At 38.2% G+C, this 16,416-nt stretch overlaps 4 protein-coding genes across 7 annotated transcripts in view; 1 reads left to right on the top strand and 3 right to left on the bottom strand.

Moving 5' to 3' along the window:
- LOC121298362 (phosphatase and actin regulator 3-like) overlaps positions 1-866 on the top strand; it is a 32,753-nt gene extending 31,887 nt beyond the window's left edge. For 2 of the 3 annotated variants that reach the window (XM_041225467.1, XM_041225466.1), the window contains one exon: positions 354-866. In XM_041225467.1, the coding sequence (XP_041081401.1) occupies positions 354-369 (16 nt within the window). In that variant the 3' untranslated portion in view covers positions 370-866. The remainder of the gene's footprint in view (positions 1-353) is intronic. The other variant, XM_041225468.1, reaches the window with a different exon arrangement.
- Positions 867-1,838: 972 nt separating this feature from the next.
- Positions 1,839-8,648, bottom strand: sycp2 (synaptonemal complex protein 2). Of its 2 annotated transcripts, none has more exons than XM_041225470.1 (10): positions 8,484-8,648; positions 7,125-7,286; positions 6,271-6,423; positions 5,187-5,320; positions 4,598-4,692; positions 4,399-4,498; positions 4,112-4,170; positions 3,371-3,449; positions 2,429-2,485; positions 1,839-2,224 (listed from the first exon to the last, which is right to left on the bottom strand). In XM_041225470.1, the coding sequence occupies exons 1-10, from the start codon at positions 8,536-8,538 to the stop codon at positions 2,153-2,155; spliced, it is 966 nt and encodes a 321-aa protein (XP_041081404.1). In that variant the 5' UTR covers positions 8,539-8,648; the 3' UTR covers positions 1,839-2,152. The 2 variants fall into 2 exon arrangements, with proteins under 2 accessions (XP_041081404.1, XP_041081405.1); XM_041225471.1 differs by having other exon boundaries at positions 6,295-6,423.
- Positions 8,649-8,783: 135 nt separating this feature from the next.
- LOC121297938 (synaptonemal complex protein 2) lies at positions 8,784-12,908 on the bottom strand. The gene is made up of 12 exons (XM_041224573.1): positions 12,766-12,908; positions 12,629-12,665; positions 12,245-12,327; positions 11,878-11,923; positions 11,508-11,554; positions 11,300-11,360; positions 10,932-11,106; positions 10,691-10,743; positions 10,415-10,585; positions 9,906-10,071; positions 9,108-9,349; positions 8,784-9,011 (listed from the first exon to the last, which is right to left on the bottom strand). The coding sequence occupies exons 1-12, from the start codon at positions 12,822-12,824 to the stop codon at positions 8,784-8,786; spliced, it is 1,368 nt and encodes a 455-aa protein (XP_041080507.1). The 5' UTR covers positions 12,825-12,908.
- Positions 12,909-13,031: 123 nt separating this feature from the next.
- LOC121297719 (synaptonemal complex protein 2-like) lies at positions 13,032-15,296 on the bottom strand. The gene is made up of 7 exons (XM_041224169.1): positions 15,198-15,296; positions 14,851-15,017; positions 14,631-14,720; positions 14,352-14,430; positions 14,209-14,266; positions 13,826-13,917; positions 13,032-13,616 (listed from the first exon to the last, which is right to left on the bottom strand). Exons 1-7 carry the CDS (start codon positions 15,283-15,285, stop codon positions 13,087-13,089), a joined length of 1,104 nt encoding a protein of 367 aa, XP_041080103.1. The 5' UTR covers positions 15,286-15,296; the 3' UTR covers positions 13,032-13,086.
- Positions 15,297-16,416: the final 1,120 nt, after the last annotated feature.

The raw sequence follows: 16,416 nt of genomic DNA, 5'->3' as shown, positions 1-16,416 counted from the left end.
TTATATCAATGTTTGTATCCTGTGTTGACAGTTTGTCGCAAATGATCATAGCATTTCAACAGTTTGAAAATTGTCGAGTTTTTGCCAAAGCGATGACAGCCCAGCCAACAGTGCCAGCATTATGCAACATTAGGATGTCCCGTCAGATCGTTTTATATTTTGTTCACTTATTTACTTGCATTTTAGGGTGAGCACCAGTATTTTACAAGTTTTTTTTTTCTGGAGTAGCATGCCACAACATATTTTTGCAGGATAGTTTTTTTTTTGGTTGTTAAAGTGGAATTCTGCTTATATGAAGCTGCTGATAAACAAGAAACTGTATTTTTAAATTCATTTTTTTCTTGTTGTTTCAGGTTTCACAGACCGTAGAAAGATTTCTTCTATGAAGAATTTTCCTAAACCCGGTTGTTACTGAAGACCTTGAAAGGATTCTTCCAATGTCCCTAGCCAGATAACCTGGTATCCTTTCTGACATTTAGGTGCTGTAAACCTTGGGGGCCATGCCTCTTCAGTGGGCACTGCTGGCGGGCGTGGTGTGGCGCAGCTCGCACAGGGGACACTTAACAGTTCCGCAAGACGCTTCCGATGATGTTCAAGAGAGGGGAAGAGAATGGAGATCCATTTGCTGTTCGTTTCCAAGGCTCTTTACAGACTGTTGGAAGGCAGCCTATCGATACAAAGGGGGAGTTGTGCATGTGACCATCTTAACCTTTCCTTTACCACATTACCAGTCACAACTCGTGGATCGTGGGCTCACTGATCTGGAGCAATCTCATATTAACTGTGTAAATATCAATCTAATGGGAATCCGTGTCTTATCACAAAAATATCCCTTTGTAAGCACTATTTATTGTCTTCACAATACAAGTTTTTTTTTAAAAAAAAAACATGTTATTTCTTTTTTTTCTTTTAGAATAACTTTCAAGGAAGGAGGCTGGGTCTACTTGTTGTTGATGGGTTAAACTGTGGACCCCAGACCTTGATCTAGAGTACTGTATCAGCTGTACTCATGACATGTGGTGTATGTGTGTGTGGTTGTGCGTTTAATCACTACTTTGTGCTTCAGTCTATGATGTTAATTTGTTACATGTAGGAGACCCTATGGAAAGTGTTACCCTGCAGTAGGGTAATAAAGGGCAGGTTATGGGCTTTACTGACTGACTGAGAGCCAGGTCTGTAAGCTCTGCTTTACAACTTTAGGTGTGCAAGTATACTAGCAGGAATCAGTAGCACAGTAAATAAGACTTCAAATGTGTGCACTAAACTGAACCCTTGCAGGTGGTATGCTCTACCAGTTCCTCCGCTGTGCCAGCTGCCTTATGTAACTTTTCAGTCTCCGACACGCCAGCAGGAAAATCGAGCAGCTTTTTCCCTGTTCAAGGTGTGGGTGGCACAGTGGGGAAGGGCCTTCCTCTTTGGACCAAGAAAGGAATAGAATATTCTGCCTAGAGATAGCCTACATATATACAGTGATGCCCCAGTCAGTCACTGGTGATGGCATATGGGGGAGTAAGAGCACTTCCAGATAGCTGGGGCATACCTCCACCGGCTGACAGCACTGGTCAAGAGATATTTGCTTTGCATTTTTTTTTTGCCAGTGTTAAACGTGGAAATGAGCATGCTTGCTCAAAGAGCTAGCCCGCATCTATTATCAGTTTATGGCATATAAAAAAGGGAAATAGAAAATAATTTCTAAATTGTATGAAACCTTTATTGCAGTTAAACACAATGTAATTAAAACAGTACAACACTTAAAACAATTTAATCCTAACTTTTATTGGAAATCATTCCATTGTCTGTAGTAAAATCTTTTTTTAGTTAAAATGTATATTTAACATTAGCTTTATTTATGTTTTTAGTGCAGTTATTAGAACATCCTTCTACTGGTAATATTAGTAATTTTGCATTAAAATGGTCTGTCATTGTGGAACGATTTACAATGTGTATGAGAAGATTCATGGTATTCGAAAAATGCTCTGTTGTTGTCTTAATGCAAAATGTAAGAAATGAGTGACCAAAGACACAAAACAACTTCTTGACAGCTGGGTCTCCTCTTTTGTGTAAATGTAGAACACAAAAACTAAAACTCGAAGAAGAGAAAGAAACAACTATATACGTCTGCTGTTCATAAAATGTAGAGCCAGCACTCAACTTAGAATTTCCTGCCTTCTGGCAAAAACAGCGATTGCAGTCCTCTGCGAACACCAAGGAGCTCCTCTTCTTGCTTTAGATTAAAGAGCATAAAATGCATTTGTTACTGAAATGAGACCCTTAGGCAGGGAAGGGCAGCCAAGAAAACAGTTAGATAACAGGATACAATGGGGTCATCCCTGTTTAGGAGCCAGCGATTCTGTGTGGTAAACATTGCAGTTATTATATAAGAACCCAATCATGCTGTTCACAAAGAATTTGAGACAATCACACCCACCATTTCCTTGAGAAACCTCTCCTGAACTGTATTCATGTCCTTCCTCATCAAATGCATCTAGGACAAAATAAGAGATAATATGAATGCATTGCAGAGCAGTGTATCGTGGGGTTCTGTATTAAGTGCGGGTCTGCAAGGGATAATTCCAGATCAAATACCTACATTTCCTACCCAGTAATACAACATTGAGAAGTGGCCTCATTGAAAACAAGCAGGGCTTTCCCATCCAAATATATTCAGTAATAACCGCTATTATGATATTCTACAGACCGTCTCTCTCTCAGTGACTATAATGGGGGAGTTGTAATTAGCTGTACACATGATCTGCATTTCAATTACATCTAATTGATGTTTGATAAAAAAAAAAAATCCCTTTTTATCTGTGCTCTGAAACCAGCTATGGGACTTAGGCAGGCAGCGCCTTGAGCAAACTCATTAAAAAATGTTCAGTTGGCACAGTCCTTAATTCATCTCTTCTGTTTACTGTTTCAAAGGTCCTGAGGTCAGCAAAATAAGTGGTGCTCTTTTAAAACTCATGGTCAAGAATGAATGTACTGTAACAGCTCATGTATCTTTCTTCAATGTCCCGACAATAGACATGTAACCAGGAGTCAGGTTTTTCTTCACTTATGAAGCTACAAAATGTAAAACTGAAATGCATTTAAAATGTAAAGTGTGAAACAGTGTGGGAAGGGTTGCATACAAACAGTTCACAGACAGACAGATTGTGATACATTTTAATATTCATAATTCAGAAGTCAACACTGGTTTTTGAGCTGCCATTTCAATCCAAAACTTATTTAATGTGTGATTTAAAATACTTCCCAAACAACTGAAGATCGATTAAAACAGCTTTGGTAGAGTGTGTCAGTCTGTTTAGGAAGTACAACATTATAGTACATGGTATTCTATTCCCACTCTTAATCGATTCTCAAAATATACCTCAGATGTGAAGATTCTCCCCTCATACTCAAGAATGTGACATACACTCTTTTCAAAGGAAGTCTTGAGGTGATGAATTCTGTAGGAAAAAAGATAGCCAGGAAATCTGTAATCGACAGCCAATCGCAACAAACTGCATATTGCTGTTTTATTTATTTATAACCTGCAACATGGCATCATGGTAACATTAATCAAGCCAATACTCATATAACTTAATAAACTCTGAAAACTTGGGTGATAACCAGCATAGCTCATTTGATTCATTTCTCTATGGAGAACCTGTAATAACACTTTTCACCCCAGGCACCAAGAAACTCATATGGTGACAGTCACATCCAATTGGCCATGGGAAATAATGTACACTAACAAAGATCCTCAGCTGAGCCCCTTGCTATTATATAAGTGATCCTATTTTGGTTCTGTTACCCAGAACTAATTTAGGGAAACAGACTCTGCGTGCATGGACAGAGAATCATGACCTTAAGCCCAGTGCGTCTTTCAGCCCAGCTGTAGCTGCTAACCCTGGAGCATTAGCAGACACAGGGTATAAGAAGCTTGAAGCTGCTCCAGTCCCACCAGATGCTACCACTACACAGGAGAGTTTGAAGAGAATTTCCAACAGAGATGGGGAAAAAACTGTTTGTAAACACCATCAATTAAAAAACATTGACACAGAAATCAGTCTAGAGTGTAGACAACTGACTATTTTAAACACTGGTCTTAATAAGAAATACCACTCACCTCCTTTGTTCTTTCTCCTGATAAGAAGCCAATTCTTGAGTCTGCTTTTTCCAAAAGTTCTATTGAGAAGGAACACATGCATTATTTTATTTCTGTCTGTAAGGCACCGACTCAAACAATTCTACTTCTTTTTGTCTGTATACATCTACTGTATATACAAATGTATTCTGCCTCCCAATTGAGCTGCCAATCAGTTTTAAGTCCAGAATGTTATCAAATGGACAGAATACTCACACAGCTACTCATGACCTTTTATCATGATTTATCAAAAAAAAGTGGAAACCTACAGTGAGTTCTTTTTCCATGTTTTTCAAGGTCTTAGTGTCCTTTTCAAAGTCGTTTAGCTGATCCATGATCTCACCCATGAAGCTCTCCAGTTTCTGCACCCTGTGGAGAGGGAAAGAGGGACAGAGGAAAGGTAAGAGAGAGATGTTCCCTCCAGCGTGCCCAGCATTCTGAGAGTCCCCAGAACATCGTGACACTGACCTGCACTCCCGAACCTGCACGCTCACAGAGGAGAGGTGCTGCTGCACGGACTGCAGTGACTGCTTGATGTAATACTCCATCTTCCTGGAGCGAGCCTGAAAACAAACACACACTTTCACACAAACACAACCTTCTGCGAGACAGGAATTCAAGAAATAAGTAAACAACATCAATCATAAAAGCAATTGTTAACTTTTGTAAAACGGTAGAGTCATTTATTCTCCTGAAAAGCAATAATGTTACTGTGTTAGCAGGGCTACCCAGAGAATGAGATATACAAACTAACTGGTATAAACTCTACAGAACCTATTTATAAGAGAAATGCAAGAACAATGAAATCAATTAATAATAATAATAATAATAATAATAATAATAATAATAATAATAATATAAAACTATCAAGAAACAACTTAGTCACATTCAAGAAGGAACAGTTAACCCATTGCTCTCAAATGTTTTTGCTAGTTTATACCAGAATAAGCCAATTACTGCATGAATTACTGCAAAAAAATGAAGACAGCCCTGCCCCCAAAACCTGTCTTGCTTTGAGCTAACCAGGAATAAAAAGGCCAGCCATAAAAGACTGTACCTGGAATTTCCTCTTTAAATCAGTATTAAATTTCTGACACATCATCCCCATGTCTTGGTGTCCACTGGTCTCCCAGGAGCTCATGTCCACAGTAGACACCGTGTGAGAGGAGGCAGTGGACTGTACTTCTTGGTCTGTGAAAGGGACAGTGTCAGTATGTGGTCTTGATCCCTATATTAACAGTAATTACGTTACTGGCACAGGTTTGGCTGTTTTCATTACTAACAGTAATTACACTTGCATATTCTTCCACAACCAGGATGATCTAAGCATTATGAAAGATTCAAATTATTTATTACCTCAAGTTTGATTATCTATATGCTTTCCTTTTCTGAACACCTTCAATAATGAGTTATTCAAAGGTATTTAATATACATTGTTTTCCTGATTTTTTTTTTTTTTTTAAGCAAAGTAGCACCAATGCTGCATGGAACCGGTTCTTGGTATTGAATGTATACTGGCCTTCTTTGCAATTGCTTATTTTAAGTGATGCCGGAAGGCTTTTGTATTTTTTGGCTATGTGTTTCTTCTCAGTCAGACTTTCTTATGGTTCCAGAATTCCTTTAAGGCAAAACTATTCTGCTTTAGAAGCCATTTTCTTCTTATTGTAGGAATCCACTCTCCTGCTGATGTAGGCAAATACAGAGAGCTCTTGTGCTGATCCACAGTCACAGAACATTATGTGTTGTCACCAAGGAGGCAACAATAGGAAAATTCCACTTACTTCACTTTTCATTTTACATAGAAAAAATTTAAATCACCCTCAGAAATATTCCTGTTTTACCAGCCCTTCTGAAAACAAATACCAAACAAAGACTGGAAAAAAAATCTTTCCAAATGTAGCTAAATGTCAAGTTTGCTCAATTCTGTCCAGAATTTCTAATGTGCTGATGAATTCATAAATAGTATGTTTACAATGCTGTATGTTATTTTATTCCAAATGCTGGTACATTCTTGGTATGCAGCAATAGTGTTCTGTGCAGTAATCGTAGTTGGTATTTGTAAGTAACAGTACCCTTCAGTTTGGTGTGCTGTCCATTTATTACACTTTGTTTCATGTTTAACTATTAAAGAAGAAAGAGACCTCTGTCAGTTGTCTTGTCATTACCATCCATCTGTAAGAGTTTTTTGGGTCTATGCGTCACTTCTCTATCACTCCATTCTTCTTCCTCCTCATCATAGCTGTCAGCACAATCCTCCTGATACACTTCCTTCCTTATAATGGTTGAAGTTGTCTCTGGAGATATAAGGAAGTATCAGTTATTTCCTAAATTTCTACATAAATTAAAAATAGCTGCCGTGCATCACAGTATATTTCACAATTATCTTCTTTGTTTAAGTGGTATAGATTTTTTTAATTTCTCATGTATGCTTCTCTTGTTATTTTACATTATCCCATCACATCAGACCTTCCACAAGCACTCTAGGTAAGTGCATAATTCAAAAATGAAATAATTTTACACTTAAAATAAATGTAGTTGTATAGCATTGACTAGGACTGTTTTTTTATCTGAAGAATCACAGCCGAACATCAAAGCCTGCTAACTAATCCTTCTCCATGGATACCTACTGGGTAAGGATTAAGGGCTGAGAAGATATCAATATGTTCAGTACATATTTTGAGAATCCTGGCTTTTAAACCAGTCAGAGAGACAAATGGGATCTGCTCCTTTGGTACTTTACATGCATAAGCAACATGTTCCGGGTACAATGCTGGATTTAGGTCAGCTCTTAAAATGAAACAAACAGATTTAGACATCTACATGTTTCAGTGATATTCTCTAAATGTATGTAACTTTCATTTTCAGGGAAAGTGCAATAAGAAACAGTAATAAAGGAAACCAGCATTTCTTCCCAGATTTCCACCGCAGAATAACCTAACATTGTTCCTCTTGCTGCGTACAAACTGACTCAGAACAGTCCTTCTTTGAAACACACCAATTTCAGTGCAGTGGGCTGAAGCGTCTAATTTAAAGAGTTTTCTGGGTCTCAGTTTGGACCCTTTGTCTTTTGGTTCCTCTTCATCTTCCTCTTCTGAGCAGTTTTCACTCTGGTCTACATGGAGCCGCTTCAGGGTCGCAGAGGAGAACCCTGTTGGTCCTGTGAACAGGATGATACCACCGCTAGATCAGTAGGCACTGGCTATTGTATAACCATCATTATAATATATTTATATTGGGTAACTCTTTGAACAGTAACATGAATCATTATGTTATTAGGGATGTTTCACCACTTTTGTAATCAATACCTTTACTCACCTTTAGCCAGTCAAGTCTAGGTATCCACTGATGAAAGCTGTTTTTTGTTTTACATTTTATGATCAATATTTTTTTTTAAATAACCAAACACCAACAAATAACCGACAACACTAAACTGTTTTTATAAAACGCATTACAAAGGATGGCTACACCCAACTGTAAAGGTCTCAATGGCTGTAGGGTTTTGAAACTGTCGGGATCTTAGTTAAAGGTATGAATTGAGAACTGGAAACACCATGTGACCATATAGGAAAGCTGACCTATGTACACGCGAACATGTAAGCTGATAAAACAGAATTGTGTGTGCCTGTAACAGGGAGAGATCTGTGCTGACTCTGCTGGCGTGTTCACGGGCTGCAGGAAGAGGGCGGCAGTCGCCCAACAACCGCCTGCGAGTCATGGCAGTGACACGGGGAGGTGGGAAAGTGGGTGTGTGGACTTTCCCCCTCTCTGAATGGCTGAGAGGCGGGTCTTGGGTGATTGTTGGTCCTATAAAATAACGCTCTGTTGTTTCCTCAGGTCTGCCCACTTAGACGCGCTAAGAGTGAGGAAGCTTTGATTCGGGACCGGGAATCAGCCGGGAGAAAAAAAAAGATTCACAGCGAGACAGAGAGAGAGAGAGCGGGGAATCCTTGGGCAGACCCCGGCGTATTGTAAAAGAGCAGGCTAGACAGCCGATAGAATAGGACGGTGATCCGGGTCGTGCGGGTAGCGGCGACCGGGATAACGCTGCCAAGTGCAGCACCTTTTATTTGTAGTTTTATTACTGTTTTATTTTCCCTTGTTCTTTTCGCCTTCTGTTTTCATTATTATTTCTTTGAGCACCTGCGAGTGCACTTGCTGTTCACGTACCAGCTGTGGTATTTCTGTGGTGCTGTCTATCATCGTTGATAGGCAGCCCACGGTCAACAGTGCCCTCTGCCGGAAAAAAAACAAGAACTGTTTGAAAATAAAACTGGGCACCTGTGTGGTGTTTTCAAGTACACCTGTCTGTCTCCTAGTCAGTGAATTACCCACACCCCTTCCACAGTGCCTTTACCTGAGACATGGACTTCATTTATTCTGGCTCCATGTTTTCTACTACTTTCAGACATCACAAAGGGAGAGGGTGTTTTCTGGAGTGCAACAAGCAAATCAACGAATTACTATCACGTTACTTAAACCAGTAAGCAGGCAAATATATGGTATTCAATGAAATAGTTCATCATTATCTAATCAGGGAAACTGGTAAAAAAGAAACAAATATATATACTCTACCACAAAGCTCAGCAAACAACTAAGCAGCACTGCAGTCTAAAAATATAACTTAAATTAAGAAAAAACTTTTTAAGAAAGATTTCTATTCAACCTGAAACTGGTAACATGTATAGATACATACTTCTCTCTCAGTGTACAGTGCTATTTTGTCAGAGGAATTGCTGTGTGATTCGACTGATATGGCGCATTCGTTGTCCGATGAGACAGCCTGTTTCAGGCTATCCTGGATCTCCAGACATAGCTTCATCTCTTCATCCAGATCCTTCTCACTAACCAAAGACTTCTTCAGAATAGTCGAGGTGAGTAAGGGCTATTGGGTTCAAGAGAATCAGGTCTAATCAGTTTTTATTTATTTATCAGTTTGATTCTGTTATTTGACTGAACTGATGCATAAACAGTTACGTACCATTACCACTGGACTTAAAAGAGGTGACACATCATCAATATCCTGCACTATGATCTTTGGTGACTTGGCAGCTGCCTCAGGTGAATGAGGGGACGGTGCTTTCAGATTACTCTTATTTGATTTATAGAACTTTCTGGGATGGATTTGTTTTGGGTTCTCATGGGGATTTTTAGGCTTGGGGGTTAAATCAGGCAGAGCTGGAGCAGCAGCAGGTCTTGCAACTACTTTTGACTTCTCTGCACCTACAGATAAAAGGTAACTTGTTACAGCACACTACCTAAAACTGACTGCTTTATAAAAATATGCTTCACCATGCAAATTCATCTAATATCCAAGTTTGTGCTTTCAGAATCTCACATTTCCATTCATAAAAACATGATTTATGTATTTACATATCTGAGAATCTAGGGAGAGTATCTGGGGGTTTAACAAATATAGATGGCCTTACAAAATGACAAAGTTAAAGATGCAGTTTCTTCAAATCAAATTAAATTTCACAGGCAAAAGAATAAATCATTCCTACACCCGTCATTCACACACATTCTAAAATTGCAAATACAGACTATACAGTAATATATTACTGCAGGTAATATATTACCAATACTGTTCTACAGCAGTCATTTCTGAAATTCTGGTCTATTATTAGTGCAGTTACACTGTGTTTAGGTAAGCTATTTCTATTGTTCTGGGAATGATAACACACACACACACACACACACACACAGAGTTATCTCTGATTAAGTACTGCTCTGTACAATGACAAACAGCTAACCGCTATTAAAGTGAGAAAATGCCTACATCTCATCTTTTCTATGGACGGTGGAGGTGAGGTTGCTATCCATGTTTTCTGCAGCTCTTTACGCATTGTAACCTGCAGCAATGCACCAGCACTCTTCTTCTGCTCTGGAGGCGCACACACCTTTTTGTTCCGTTCCCGATTTCTTTTAGCTGGATGCTGCTTAGGCTGTAACAATTTATAACAGAGACAGTTTACACTGAATAAACACATTGAGTGAAGTTGGCCTACAAGGGACTTGACACTGTACTACAGGCACATACTTTTGGGTCCCTAAGGGATTTCTACCAGAAGGGGGAAACATGGCTTATATAACCCTACTGCTTGTTACTTTTAGGCCATGTTCCTATTAAGCAAAAGGGGAATGCTTTTTACAGCAAAGAACCCAACTTAACAAATAACAACATTATAATAATAAGACTAATTTGGAGAACATAATTATCACAATGGCCAATACATCTTAATACATTTGGACAGCAGCAGTGAGCAAGAAGTGTATTCTATCTGGTACCTTATAAACAGACTGCTCTTCTTCTTGTAACGATGCCATTGATTCAACATCACTGCCTGATTCCGAGGGCTCCCAGTACCTATGGCCTTTGGCAGCTGCCCTTTGTGGCCTCCCTGTCCTCTTGGTGGGCACTGCTTTGTCCTTCTGTGCACTTTCTTTCCCTCCCACATTCTGTTAACAAAACAGAACCTGTTCATTGGGGGTTCCTACACACCTACACAATCATTTCAAGCATAACGTCACAGAAAGTGAACTTGGCAATCACATTTTTCTTACCTTTTTGGCTTTTGCTTTTTCATTACGCAGCTTTGGAAACTCTGGCGATTTATCTAAATAAAGAACAATATGACTGAAGACTTTATTTCCTTTACTTTAAATAAACCCACTTCAGAGTAAAAATATTATTTAAACATCTATACATGCCCCAAAAGCTGAGGACATTTTCTTAAAACCCTCCCATTAATATGCTTCTGTTTTATTACAATTAGACGGCAGACATGACCAGGATAAGCCCTACCATTGCCAGGACTGGGGGGTTGCTTGCCGTGCCGCTGTCTGCTATAGTCCACAACGTTTGGTTTGGACCTCCTGTTATAATCCCGGAGCCAGCTGACCTCAATCCTACTGTCATCAGCCCTGGGCTCTGTGTCTGTGTCACTGAACAGGTGCTTCTTCACAAAGCGACCTCCAGGCTGACAACAACAAGGAATCCCTTCAGTGATAGCAGTAACCACTGTTCCAAAACAATGCCATGTATTTCAGTACAGCAATCATTTAAATATATTTAACTCAGGTGAATTTAATTAAAATTGCATATAGCCATTTAAACTGACACTGACGCAGAAAGGACAAAGCAGCTTGGCTAAGACCCAGATTCTTTTTTACCTTTTCACCTTCACCTTTCTCTAGGGAGCCAGACTTGATTCTGGATTCTTCAGCTTTCCCACTAAAAAGTTAAAGAAAAATGTAAATAAAGTATGGAAGAGGGAGCAAACTAGAATTTTACTTGGCATCAATATTTTCTTACTGGACATCATGTAGTTTCTCTTGCTCCTTAAAGAGGTTTGGCACTTGCACTACACAGTAAGTTTACCTTTTGTCTGATTTTCCTGATTGTTCTGAGCGTCTTGTATCATTTGCCTAAGACACAGGACAGAGTAAAAATGAGTGGGAATTACACTAGGATAAAATCAGTTTTACAAAAACTGTAAATTCAAACAAATACCCCTTCTTTGGATAAGCTTACTGAAGGTCAGTTGTATTGAAAAAAATCTTCATTAGGTGTTAAAAAGGCAAATTTGACAAAAACTTTTCTGACACCCAAAGGATGACAAACAAAAAGAGACAGTTTAGAAAAAAAAAGGTACATTAATATACTATGCAGTAAGTATATGTAAAATCAATATTCTACTTTAAAGAACATCTATCCCAACAGAGGCACACAAGGATTTAAAAAAACCTACCCCACGATTAACTGTGGATTCATCGCTGAAATTGTAAATATCATCCCTAATGAAAAATATACAAACAATAAAAAATGTTCTTTTTATACTGAGCAGTTACAACTTTAAAACTGCAATTGTAAATTACAACAATTGAGATGATTTCAAAATTATTCAGACGCTTACTACAAATATAGGTATATAACAATTTACAGAAGAAAGCATTTATAAACAGGGTGTTAAATTTTAATTATAATGCTTAATATTTTATTTAAAAATTCATCGAAACTGCAGTACTTAATGAGACAATATATTACAGGGACAGCCATACAATACAGTATTAAGAGTAAAGCACATATTTATTTTTACTGCATATAATACTTCATACCCAGTCTGCACAGCATTCATCTTAATTTGCTTGGAATGACTAGATCCTTTCAGAAATCCAGTGTTTCCTGTTTGCCCCTTTTCCTATCAGAAAGAAAATGAAATTGGCACAGGTTTAATGCCTCATGACAACCAGAATCTGTAGAGTATGTTACAGTACATGTACAATACTGTTTTAAAACAGATGACCTATGTACGGCACTGCTCTGACTGTGATCGTTTCTTTATTAAACCCAAACAAAGCATCCTCTGTGGCACAGTGTTATGTGTAACCCATCTTTCATTATTTTCAGAGCTGGAAACTGTTCAAATTTGTTAGCATTCACTGGAAGGGTATTAACTGTACTCTTAAAAACACTTATGGTTACACCTGTACTATACTCACTAAAAAAGAGAAAGACCTCGATTTTTCCAGATGAGACCTACAATAAAAGAACATAATAAATTGCGTTATGTTATCTTAAGAAATACAGCACAATACCAACGGAATTAAATCATTGCAGAGCTGCTTGTCAAGTTCACCTGTTCAAAACCGAAGGGTCTGTCTGTGTTCTATACTTGCTTGAAATAGAGCTAATCATTGTTTCTGTCACACCAATGCAATCTTTTACAATGGACTTGGTTTTCTAAAAAAAAAAACAACAAAAAACAAAGCTCAATATCCACCTATGAAATCAAATTCAAAAACTTAAAACCACATGACAAAAAGTTTTCACCAAGGGTAAAATACTTTTGCAAAAACAGTTGCATTGAATTGCACGGATGTAACTGCAAAAGGCTCCCTGGTATAGAGGAGAATGAAGAATTGTCTAGATTAGCTAGGGTAGCTGCGTAATCAATTTGCTAACAGTTTTGGTGATTGTGCACCTGGTTTGATAAATAATGAAACACATAAACAACCTTCTCTTTCATTTCCCTATAGTACACTTCCATCTCTCTCTCCCTTCCTCTTTGAAGATTCTCCTGTCTGTGAGATAAAGAGTCTCTATGATTTCTAGCTGGATTCATCTCCTGGGGTATTGCTTCTTTTCTGGAGCTGCCCAATGCAGGTTTTTTATTAGATTTGCTGCATTGTATTGCACTGTTCTCTGCCTTCTGTAGAGCCAGAGGTGCCTGCCCTTGTCCCTTGATGCCTCTCGCTGCAGCATGGTTTTCTTCCAAAGCTCTCGTCTCCCCAGAAGACTTTTTGCCATCAGCTTTTTGTTTCCGTTTCTGTTTCTTCTCTTTGTTGGGTTTCTCCAGTTTTTCAGCCAGCTGTTCTTGTACTTGTTTTTGATTTGGCTCTTTGGATCTTTGCAGCTGTGGAGGTGACTGGTCATTGAAAGCCGCGGAGAAGGCTTGCTGTTTGGACACTCGGTTCTGGAAAGATTGTCCTGTTAGGGGGTAAAAGGTAGATTTTTTATTGTGATAAATTATTTTACTAACATTCTCTTCAAACATCCCTTTCTAAATTGTGCTTCTAACTGAGCCCCACGTTAATTGCATGCAAGTATGTTGTAAGCACAAGCCAACATCTTTAATTTCAATAAATGGAGAATTTTAAGGATATGCCTATGACAAATAATGCTAAACAGACAAACACCTTGTTGAAGAGAGACACCCCCAGCCACTGAAACTCTGCGTCTAGAGATGAAATCCTGATCCCTGGAAAAGCTGATCAGTGGGTTAGGCAACCTAAAAATGAAGGCACAAACAAAAACATAAAGGTGGGAAAAAATGACACAGATAAATGATACATATGATATATGAAATATAATCCAGAATAGTGAACATGGAAAAGTTGTAATTGGAAGTAAAGATGCAAGACAGATTGGTCCCTGGAATGCACACAGTATATACAATGCCTTTATTGCAAATTATCCAAGTATTAGTAATTAAATCTAAGAGCAATCTAAGTGATTTTTTTAATTATTAAACAGAAACAGATGCAAGTATAATATGCGGAAATGTTGCAAATAGACTTACAAAGTCTTGTCTTTTTTCATCATTGGCTGGGAGTCAGGCACAATATTCATTGAATCCGCTGAAAATCAAAGAGAGAAAGTAGATGTTACAGAGGTACATCATGATATTTACCAATTTGATTTGGATTTTGAAATATTTAGTACCTAAATTTTCTTCTTCAGACGCTCTGGCCTTGTCTTGATCCTCCTGCAGCATCTCAGCAACCTTGGCTGCAGTAATCTGCTAGAAAGGAATAAACAAGAAATACTCTGACAATTTCAAAAAAAATTGGATCGATTACTTAGTAATTAGTGGATCAGCTCTTAGAAGAAGGCTGTGACAAGAAAGTCAGTAATCATATTAAATACAAATCACTTTGGATCAACAAAACAAGGGATAAAACTAAAACACTTTTAAGAAGGACATTCTGAGCACTTGGATACCTTGCAAAATTTCTTTGATCCATTTCCAAGCCTTGGTTCCTGCTTGCCTTCTGAATCTGCTTTACTGCTCTCTGGAGCTGCTCCAACAGGCTGTGGAAGAATTCACAACTCATTTAATGGAATGTCGATCTAAAAAGCTTAATATTAAAAAAATGAATCCAAACATCCAAAAATAACTGATATAATGACTCGATATTAATGACAGTGTATAGTTGCTAACCTTGTTGTTGGCTGAAGTCCCATATTCTCTTTCAGCAGAGATACATTCTGGTGACTTTCTGATGGGAGTTTCTGATTTTAGTTTACTGAGGTTATAATCACTGTTTCTTTTAGATGAGCCAACGAGCTCTAATTCTGGTTTAAATTTCTCTTTCCTTGCAGGAGTCGCTAAAATAAAACAGAATAATTAACACACACAGATACTTGGCAAAGGTATTCCCACAGCTGCCTGTGTCCCAACAATCACGGTTAGTTATAGACACAATAAATATTCACGTTTTCTAACACTGTCGAGTGATTTTAGAGCCTGCTTAGGATTATCTGACGAGCTAGTTACATTTTACTCACATGTTGCCATGACACGTGTAATTGGACTCATTGTTGTTCGGCTCCCTCCACAACTGGAGATGGCTAGTGTGGCTTCAGACACCCTCATCTTTGCAGGAGTATCCGGCTGTAAGAAAGCACAACGTACTGGTAACTGTTTGTTTCCTTGACAGCCCATAATATCTGTGAACCAAAGGCTCACTTTTTGCCCTTTTAATAGCTGGCTCTGAGTCCTCTACTCCAACTACTAGCTTCACAAGGAAAACTGGCATTGCAGATCTTCATATTGCTATAGTCTACATGACTTGCCTTAGAAGGAAGCTGTGGGGCTTGTTCCAGGCTGGCTCTAGCCCTCTCTGGAGGCACGACTGATTCTTGAGAATACTGAATGATTCTTTTATTTTGCCTCCCTGGTGACCTTTTGTAACTCTTGGGTGTTAAGGAAACTTGGCTTTCCGGAACTAAAAGCTGTCAGGTATGCACAAAAACAGACAGTATACACATGTGTACAAAGTCAAGAAATCAAACTAAAATATGTCAATGCAAAAAGAAAGCATGACTTTACAGACCTGTGAGCCATCTTCATCAAAGATAATTCGAACTGTGGTTTTCGCTACAGAACTCCCACACTTTCCAACAAATTCCTATAAAAACAAAAGTACTATATGTAAATATGTATTACACTATCAGCATGTTAAATAAAATGATACACACAGATGCAAGCCTGCATATATTTGTATGCATATATGAATGCACTACACTGTAAGTAAATGTGATAAATACTATTAATGACCCCAGAAAGTTAAAGCAGTAAAGCTTACTTTGGCTTTTGTGGCTCCATACACATTTCTGATTGCTTCAACGATGTTCAGTGCAGCACTGAAATATATCTGAATCTGGGATCCTTCCTTGCCACTGACATTCAATGGATGTTTCATAGACACCCTTAATAGGTTATTTCCATCCTTCTCTAATTGGGTAAAATTAAAAGGTAAAAATTCAACATAGTGCTGCAGATTATTTAGCATTCCTTTTCATTGTAAATGGTACAGAATATGAAATTAATTATGTGGTTGACACTGTCGAAAAGTACTAGTATACATGCTTTACTGAACACCAGTAAAAAAAAAAAATAATACATTACATTTCCAGATACAAATCCAACAGTAAATTAAGGGCTCACAGATTTTTTTAATCAAAATATTCATTGTTGAAATCTGAACCTCTATCTAAAGACATA

The sequence above is a fragment of the Polyodon spathula genome, chromosome 23 (genome assembly GCF_017654505.1).
Source record: "Polyodon spathula isolate WHYD16114869_AA chromosome 23, ASM1765450v1, whole genome shotgun sequence".
NCBI lineage: Eukaryota > Metazoa > Chordata > Actinopteri > Acipenseriformes > Polyodontidae > Polyodon > Polyodon spathula.
The sequence above is the reverse complement of the archived record's forward strand: the minus strand, read 5'-3'. Positions and strand labels throughout refer to the sequence as shown.